This window comes from Micropterus dolomieu, unplaced genomic scaffold, assembly GCF_021292245.1.
Source record: "Micropterus dolomieu isolate WLL.071019.BEF.003 ecotype Adirondacks unplaced genomic scaffold, ASM2129224v1 contig_501, whole genome shotgun sequence".
NCBI classification, from domain to species: domain Eukaryota; kingdom Metazoa; phylum Chordata; class Actinopteri; order Centrarchiformes; family Centrarchidae; genus Micropterus; species Micropterus dolomieu.
In genome coordinates this window covers 2910-12104 of record NW_025729491.1, presented here as the reverse complement: position 1 = coordinate 12104, position 9195 = coordinate 2910, and the positions used below count along the sequence as shown (strand labels likewise).

The following is a 9195-nucleotide window of genomic DNA, read 5'->3' as shown; positions in this document are numbered from 1 at the left end:
TGCTGAATCTATTTGTTACTTACCGCTAACTACTTTTTAATTACGTTTATGTCACTTACTGTACTGTTACTGCTACTTCCATCATATTTAGTTCCACAGTGCTTACTTGTACCTAACTTACTATATACTCACTACTGGTTACTAGATTGTTAATTAGTCATTTCTTACTACTTTCTCAGTTTGAAGGTTTATTATAGTTTGTTCAAAGGTCACATGATGTTTAATAAGTAGAACAACTTTAAAAGTCACGTTAGGGGTCTTGTGGGTAAATGAAATGGGTCTTTATCCAATAAACACTTCCGTGAATCAATCTTTAAATAAATCCCTTAATATGACTATTCAGCTTTAAAAGTAAAACCAGTAAAACCAGTACACCAGACCCAGTCCAGTTAATTATCCATCATCAGCTGGACTCAGCATGACCTTTAGTGACCTCCTTGTGTGTGGAGCAGCCTGGGGTGCTGCAGAAGGTGCAGGGGATGGGCTGGTACCTGGACGAGGCCAACATCGCTCAGGTGTCCACCAACATCCTGGACTACGAGCTGACCCCCCTCCACACCGTGTACGAGGAGATCTGCAGGGACGCTGAGGTCAGAGGTCAACACACACTCTCACACACAACTCCAAGTTACATTCAACAAGTAGGAATATCATTTTAACGTTTAAAGCACCACCTACGATATCATGAAAAAGAGAAAAGCTGAAACGTGTACAATTTTAAATATTTAAACACACATACCCCAGTACACCCTGGTAATTTAGAGCTTAAAAATGGGATTCAAATGGGATTCTGCTTTCACACACTGCTCTGTAGTTTGAAGATATAAACAACAGGAGAATGCTTCATTGGCCTGTTGGATTCAAAGGGAATCTGGTGCCTCTGCAGCTCCTGTTTCATCATGAAGAGTCAATACTTCTGATGGAAATGTGTGTAAAGGAGGTTTTGTTGGGGTGTTTTTTGTTCCTGCTATAAATAAAGAACATGTGTTGTGTTCAGGACCTAAAGCTGCCTGTAGTCGGCTCTCAGATCGTGGGTCTGATCCCTCTGAAGGCTCTTCTGGACGCTGCTGACTTCTACATCCGCAGAGACCAGCTCTTCATCATCGAAGAGGAGCACAAAGTCCGGCTGGTCAGAGACGAGTCTTTCTAAAAAGCAGCGCTGCGGCTGTTTGTGAGGACGAAATGTGACGTCTCTTTGTGTGTCCACAGGTGATCAGTAAACTCGGCCTCGACTCTCTCGGCCCGTTCAACCCGAAGGAGAGAATCATAGAGTGAGTTTATGCTTCTGATACTATGACACTATGTTTGTGAACACAGATGTTATAACCCCACAACTTTGATTTATATAATGTAGAGACGAGCTGACAAAACCAGTTCAGAGTTCGTGTCTGTAAACCAGTTTATATTTTTTTAAACTGAGTTATTAATATTTTCAGTGATTTTCAGACTTTCGGTGAAAACTTTCTATGTAAACCGAAGGTCAGAGGGTTAAACTGCTATAGGACTGATTGACATAGAGTCCTAGGGAGTGATTTACCAACACCCCAAATAAAGAGCACTAAATTGCATGTGCATTTTAAAATATTGCATGTGTAATTTTAGTACTTGTTATGGGTGATTTACTAAGAATTATTGCATAGATGACAACAGGTGCAAACACAATGGAGGTGGCAGTATTTAAATGAGGGTTTTAATGGTTTCTGCCATGGAGAGTCGGGAGGGAAAGCAGCAACTGGGTAAAAACATTGGTTTGTTTCATTCAGTGCATCTCGAGTATGTGGAAATCGTCCTGCCTGAGAGTGCACTAAGTACTTGGGACAGCACACCTGAAAAACTGCTTTAGGAAACCCCAGCAGAAACAGCTACAGTGTGCTGGAACGATCCAGATGCCAGGAAATGCCAGCAGATCAGGCTTCATCCAGCCAGAGGGACCAATCACTGACCGTCCGCACCGTGCCAGGTCGGTGATTGGGATCATCAGCTGGACTCAGCATGACCCGATTTACCAACACCCCATTCCCCTCCGAGATATCCTGGCCCTGTACGCCACAACGCCCCATTCCCTCTCTGATACTTACAATGGGTTGTGTCGCTGTTACAACTGATGCGCTGTGAACAGTTGGTCATCATTCCCTCTGGTTGGATGAATTTTATCCGTGCACTACTGCAGCTGGGGGCCCTCTGCAGCGCCACGCAACTTTCTAAATTCTTCAATCTCACTGAGAAAAGAAGTCAGGTTGAAACAAAATTTGCTTTATTGGCATGAATGTTAAAACAACAGCATTGCCAAAGCTTCAATGAAAATTAAAAAAAAAACAATTCAATTAATATAGTTCATCAAATAACTAAATTAATTGGATTTCTATATAATTTTCTAATATTTTATAGTTATAATAGTTTATTTCTTTACGTCTTCTTTCATCACGGCTGTGTCTCCATCTCTGCGCAACACTTGGCGGTTTGCACCTTCCTTTCAAACGTATTAAATACAGATGCTGTTGCATTTAGGTTTGGTAGGTCAGATTGCGTGTAGTAAATAAATGTATTTGCATGTTACCCTGCCATTACTTTGCACAATAAAATTGAAACGCCCCAAACTGCATATTCATTAACAAAAGTAGTAAATGAACAAGGTGCTATCTTGCACTTTTGAAAGATGTCATTCTGCGTGCGCACCGTTAGTAGATCAGCTTTTGTGTTAATTTGCTGGTGATATCAAGTTTGCACACGTTTAGTAAACAGGTTTAGACCTTTAGTAAATCTGGCCCCTAGAGTAATAACAGTAAAGAGTATTTACTGTCCTCCAGTGGTCACACTGAGTTACTACAACACTAGGCTGCACTAATGTTTTTCTACCTGTGTAGGTACATGGTGAGGTCACGGGAGGACAGCCGGCTGGTGTCTCTGTCTCTGCAGCAGTTTGTTCAGAGTGTCGGCGCTCGGACGGCGGCTCCCGGTGGAGGATCAGTTTCCGCTGCTATCGCTGCTCTGGTACGAATAAAACTCCGTTTGACTAGTTAAAGTCCGACATCTCCAAACATACACACGACGACTTTGTGCTTTGTGCTGTAGGGGGCAGCGTTGGGCGCCATGGTGGGTCAGATGACTTACGGGAAGAGGCAGTTTGAGAACCTGGACGGGGTGATGAGGAGACTGATTCCTCCGTTTCACCAGGCCATGAACGATTTGCTGCTTATGGTGGACGCTGACTCGTCCGCCTTCAACAGCTACATGGTGAGGACGACCCTCCAAAAGCTGCAGACGAAAAACTGTGTTCCCGTTGGTATTTCGCTGTAACTCGCTGTGCCTCAGGTCCCCACTAACTTTATACTATACACTCATTGTCTTCAACCCCATTCAGACATCACATTATCATCACAGCTGAAGGCATGAGTCAAAAAGCGCACTCCTTCTCAGAGTCCTAACTCAGTTCAATCTGAACACATGAAACGTGTGACTTCCTGAGGATTTCATGATCCTTTCCTGTTCGTCCTGAATAAAAGTTCTGATATCCAGATCAGAGAGAAAAGATGCTGCAGAACCTGAATGAGAATCATGTTGTTTTCAGGTTATCCAGCGACAGTTGTCTCTACATCCACGGGTACACTGCTAACATTAGCTGCTACTTTTAATGGGGACATTTTCCAAAATACCATGAAAAATATATAATAATGACCAAATACCTGGAGCTGGCATTCCCATCAGCCTCAGCTGTGTGTTTGCTTCTAATGAGCTAATGTTAGCGTGCTACATTGCAACATTAAACCTGTCAAACCTCCGAGCCCTTTAGCATGCTGATGTTAGAGAAGTGACACAGGAAATAATGGAGGAGTTGTTTATTTGGAAATGGACGTATGGAAGAAATGAGTGGTGCAGGTGTTTTTTGCAATTATTTGTGATAAAACACAAATAAGGAAGGGACAAAGAATATTTGTGAAATGGATTATGTGTTTCCCTTCCTCACCATGACCTCACTGCTAGTGACAACACTCAAGAAATCTGGCATGCTTCATATATGTCTAGCGTCAGCAAGCTTTTTTGATGCTTTGAGTAGTTCACACATAAAGACTGAGTGCTTAAGTTGTTTGAAAAAGGAAAGCGGGGAACCGTCCAAGCTGTGTACAGTAAAGATGGGACCCTGTTTACCTCAACTGGGGAGGTAATTGGACGGTGAAAGGAACACTTTGAGGAACTCCTAAATCCGACTGACACGCCCTCTCTAGTAGAGGCAGAGCTGGAGGCTGATGGGGGTTTCTCGTCAATTTTCATGGAGGAAGTTACTGAGGTAGTTAAACAACTCCACAGTGGCAAAGCCCCAGGGATTGATCCGCCCAGAAATGCTAAAAGCTTTGGGTGTGGAGGGGCTGTCTTGGATGACATGTCTCTTTAACATTGCATGGAAGTTGGGTACAGTGCCCAAGGAGTGGTAGACTCGGGTGGCGGTTCCCCTTTTTAAAAATGGGGACCAGAGAGTGTGTTCCAATTACAGGGGTATCACACTTCTCAGCCTCCCCGGTAAAGTCTACTTCAGGGTGCTGGAACGGAGGGTTCGGCCGATAGTCAACCTCAGATCGAAGAGGAACAATGCGGGTTTCGTCCCGGTCGTGGAGCAACTGACCAGCTCTAACCTCTCACAAGGATCCTGGAGTGGGCTTGGGAGTATGCCCATCCAGTCTACATGTGCTTTGTAGACCTGGAGAAGGCACATGACCGGGTCCACCGGGAGATACTGTGGGAGGTGCTGCGGGAGTATGGGGTGAGCGGGGCCCTTCTCAGGGCTATCCAATCCCTGTACATCCAAAGCGAGAGCTGTAGTACTCCGAGTACTCTGCAGTAAGTCGGACTCTTTCCAGGTGAGGGTTGGCCTTTGCCAGGGCTGCGCTTTGTCACCAATCCTGTTTGTGATATTCATGGACAGGATATCATGGCGTAGTCGTGGCGAGGAGGCGCTGCGGTTCGGTGGGCTTTGGATCTCGTCACTGCTTTTTGCGGATGATGTGGTCCTGATGGCATCATTGGTCTGAGACCTTCAGCTCTCACTGGATCGGTTCGCAGCGGAGTGCGAAGCGGTTGGGATGAGGATTAGCACCTCTAAATCTGTGGCCATGGTTCTCAGCAGGAAACCGGCGGAGTGCCAACTACGGGTAGGGAATGAGTCCTTACCCCAAGTGAAGGAGTTCAAGTACCTTGGGGTCTTGTTCACGAGTGAGGGGAGACTGGAGCAGGAGATTGGCCAGAGAATCGGAGCAGCTGGAGCGGTAGTGCACTTGCTTTACCGCACCGTTGTGACAAAAAGAGAGCTGAGCCGTAAGGCAAAGATCTCGATCTACCGGTCAATTTTCGTTTCTACCCTCACCTATGGTCATGAAGGCTGGGTCAAGACCAAAAGAACGAGATCGCAGGTAGAAGCGGCCGAAAAGGGTTTCCTCAGGTGGGTGGCTGGTGTATCCCTTAGAAATGAGTGAGTGAGAAGCTCGACCATCCGCGAGGAGCTCAGAGTAGAGCTGCTGCTCCTTTGCGTTGAAAGGAGCCAGTTGAGGTGGTTTGGGCATCTGGTAAGGATGCCTCCTGGACGCCTCCCTAGGGAGGTGTTCCAGGACCTCCAGCTGGGAGGAGGCCTCGGGGAAGACCCAGGACAAGGTGGAGAGATTATATCTCCACACTGGCCTGGGAACGCCTCGGGATCCCCCAGTCAGTTTGGGGTCCCCTGTTGGAGCTGCTGCCCCCACGACTCGACACCGGATCAGCGGATGAAGATGGATGGATGGATGTTTGAAAAAAACTTTCTGATGGTAAAATGTGTTTGTTTGTTTCAGGCGGCGCTGAAAATGCCAAAGAACACTGCAGAGGAAATGAAGAGGTGGGATTTTAAATCTGAATTAAAGCTCCATGTACATTTATTAATCACAGTTTAATCATGTTATCATTCAGTAAACACACTTTAAGGCCCCAGGAGGCTCCGAACCTGCAGATTACGACATTAACTGTGAATGTTTCTGTCAGTGTTTCTGTATTATCTCTGATGTTTCTGGATTAATATTCCTGCTGCATTAATGTCGCATTTTACTGCTGGAGATGTTTGAGGTCATTTAAACTCTTTTATATCCTGTTGGGTTTTTCAATCTGCAGCAATGCATCATTTTCTATAAGATGACGCTAATTTAGTTGGATTCAGCAACCCGTTCTTGTCACATATGGACACATGGTCGAGACCCGTTGGCGTCAGATTGTAACGCACTGGGGAGCCCCTTACCATCATAGTTCAACGCACTGGTAGAAGCCCTGTAGCATCATTTTGTAACAGCAAAGATAGGTGTATGATATTTAACAGAAAGTCTGAGTTCAGAGGTCATCGGGGTGGACGGGTGGGCCAGAAAATTGACTTTTAGTCAGGAAACTGGCAAAGAGTCAACATTTAATGTTTTTATTTTAGTAAAATAAGTGACTTTGTTATTTTAAGCCAAACCATCCAAACCCAAACTGTAAGTAGTTTCTGTGCCTGAATCTAACCAAATTGCGACGTTTCAAAATTACTAGTTTTATTTTGAAAGTTTAACTGGACGTTGCATATTATTGCTAACTTGACAGCTGAGCACTAAATCTCCACAAACACACCCCACGCCGCTAAAAAGCGACGCCAAGGGGTCTTGACCAAGTGTCCGTATGTGACAAGTTGGGAGTGAAAATGTGTTGGATTCAGTGACTTTTATGTATTGATCTTTGATTGGTTGATATTTCTGAGCGTAAGCCCCAATGTTTGTCTGTCAGGCGACAGGCTGCGATGCAGGAGGGTCTGCAGCAAGCGGCGGGCGTCCCGCTGGCTCTGGCTGAGAGGATCAGCGTCCTCTGGCCGTCTCTTAAAGAAATGGTCGTCCACGGGAACATGGCCTGCAAGTCTGACGCTCAGGTGACACAAACATTGATCCAGCATCAGATTCACTGTTTTTATTGAAGCAATAAATCCGAGAGGGATCCAAGAGCCCCACATCAGTCACGCCTGTGCTGCTTTTATTCATTTAGCCTTAAAAGCAAAAAATAGAATAATGAGACACCAAACTACAGGTCATTTTTCTCTTCAGCCATCAAACAGCAGAAACGGCTTCAAAGCAAAGCTTTAAAGTCCGGCTCTGCGTGCTTTCAGGTGGCAGCTAAAGCTTTGGAGACGGCTGTTTTCGGCGCGTATTACAACATCACCATCAACCTCAAAGACGTCGCAGACGACACCTTCAAGACAGCCGTGAGTACATCCCACGCTCTTTAACAGGCGCGTCTTTAAAGCAGCTCTCTTCGTGAATCATCACTTTGTCCTTCTGTTGCTCTTTGTGCTGCAGACTCAGGCGAGAGCGTCGGCGTTGCTGCAGGAAGCGAAGGAGAGCGCTGCCGCCATCCTCCAAGCTGCTGAGGAGAGAAAGTGAAAACGCACGAAGAAGAGAAGCTGATGGTCCACAAACATCTGAATACATCTGATACTTACACAACGTTTCACCTCCCAACCTGCCGCTCTGTGACGTGTCTTGCAGCAGTGCACTCTGGGACTTGACTTTAGTCTTGTCTTAATATTTCTTCTGTCAGTGAAACTTCTGGCTGCAGCTTGTGTCTTTATTTCCCTCCTGATCCAACCAGGAGGGTTTCATGTCCGAGTCTTCCTGCCTCTTTAGTTTTCTACTTCATTTCAGCTCCAGGAAACATTTGCTTTAATGATCAGCTACAAGTCATTTGAAAAAAGAAGTAAAAGATGAGAACTTCTCATCAACAAACAGTGAATTCAGTGACGTGATTACGTTATTGGTAGATCGTTATTGTTATGGTAGTGACAAATTAAGGCCAAGCAGATGGACAACTAATAACTAATCAATAAAACAACACAACCAGTCAAATCAACAGAAATGAAACCATGAGTCCATCATGGGGTGTTTTCTAAACATGTTCTGATGTAAAAGGTGATGCTTTCTGATGTTGAAGATTTCAGTATTAATCCAGACATTAAAGTGCTGCCAAACTGTGAAACACTTAATAATAAATAAATAAATGAAGCACTTCTATTGTGATCAATGGGAAACAGCAGATTTCTTGACGGCTGCATTTGGGGACATGAATATATCAACGTGTGGCCATTTAGTTTGCTCCTTTCACAACGCAGAAACGGGAATTTTGTGCAAAGTTTTGTGACTTTTCAAGCATTGAGTGTTTTAATGGATCTGAATCGGCTCCATGAGCTGTGAGTCGCTGCTGCAGCTACCTGCTGACCGTGATGCTGAGCGGCTCTTTTATGTAGAGCTGATATGTTTAGTGATTGGGAAGTTACTAAAACATTAATGTCATTCACATTCGATCAGTGCGTGTCATGTAATGTAGCCGCTCCTCCATGCAGGTGTGTGTGCTGGGCTGCAGCTTCATGCCTCCATCTAGTGGACTGATAGTAGAAGTCCAGCAGCTGATGGCAGCTTCCTCTGCCTCACGCTGCTGTCTGACTGCATTCAGCTGCCACTGAACCTGACAGGTAACATGACACACCTGATGAAGAAACTCTTTTCATTCTTTCGAACAACAGCCTTTATTTCAAGAACTAAAAGCTGGCGGAACAAAACGGGAACTGGGACTTTGTATCTGTGGTTTTTTGAATGAATTAAGTAATCTGACAATTTATTAGCATCCTGCTAACCTTTACAATTTCCATTTGGTGGAGCTTTAACTCAAAGATGGATCTCTTTAACTGAAAGCCAAAGTGTAAGCGGTGTGCCACTTCAAAATGACATGAAGACATGAAGAGCAGCAGCAGGAGCTCTAACTGGCCAGACTCTGAATGCAGTTATGCACATGAGGTTGACATGTTGATGGACGTGAAATAAAGTATAAAGGCCATGTCAACGTTAGCCTTCGGGTGAATATAAACAAGAGACACAAATAATTGGGGGAATTCCCTTGGAAGATAAAAAGGACGTAAGGATACAGAGGAGTTCAATGTCCGGCAGACACAGTGACTCTCTGACAATCATTGTGCTGCACCTTGTCATTAGTGGTTTTGATGAGGGCGGTCTCAGTGCTGTGATGTGCTCTGAAGCCAGATTGAAGGAGTTCATAGAGATCATAGTGGGACATGTGTTGATGAAGTTGGGCGGAAACTGCTCTTTCTTTTTTGCTCATGAAGGAAGGTTGGAGATTGGACGGTAGTTGTTGAGGTCATCCGGGTCCAAA

The 9195-nt window shown here is 44.9% G+C and overlaps 1 protein-coding gene across 1 annotated transcript; it reads left to right on the top strand.

Moving 5' to 3' along the window:
• Nucleotides 1-394: 394 nt before the first annotated feature.
• LOC123964088 (formimidoyltransferase-cyclodeaminase-like) lies at nucleotides 395-8048 on the top strand. Its single transcript, XM_046041199.1, has 9 exons — nucleotides 395-590; nucleotides 998-1129; nucleotides 1210-1271; nucleotides 2865-2991; nucleotides 3073-3234; nucleotides 5817-5860; nucleotides 6769-6907; nucleotides 7142-7237; nucleotides 7332-8048. The coding sequence occupies exons 1-9, from the start codon at nucleotides 480-482 to the stop codon at nucleotides 7413-7415; spliced, it is 957 nt and encodes a 318-aa protein (XP_045897155.1). The 5' UTR covers nucleotides 395-479; the 3' UTR covers nucleotides 7416-8048.
• The last annotated feature ends 1147 nt before the right edge of the window (nucleotides 8049-9195 follow it).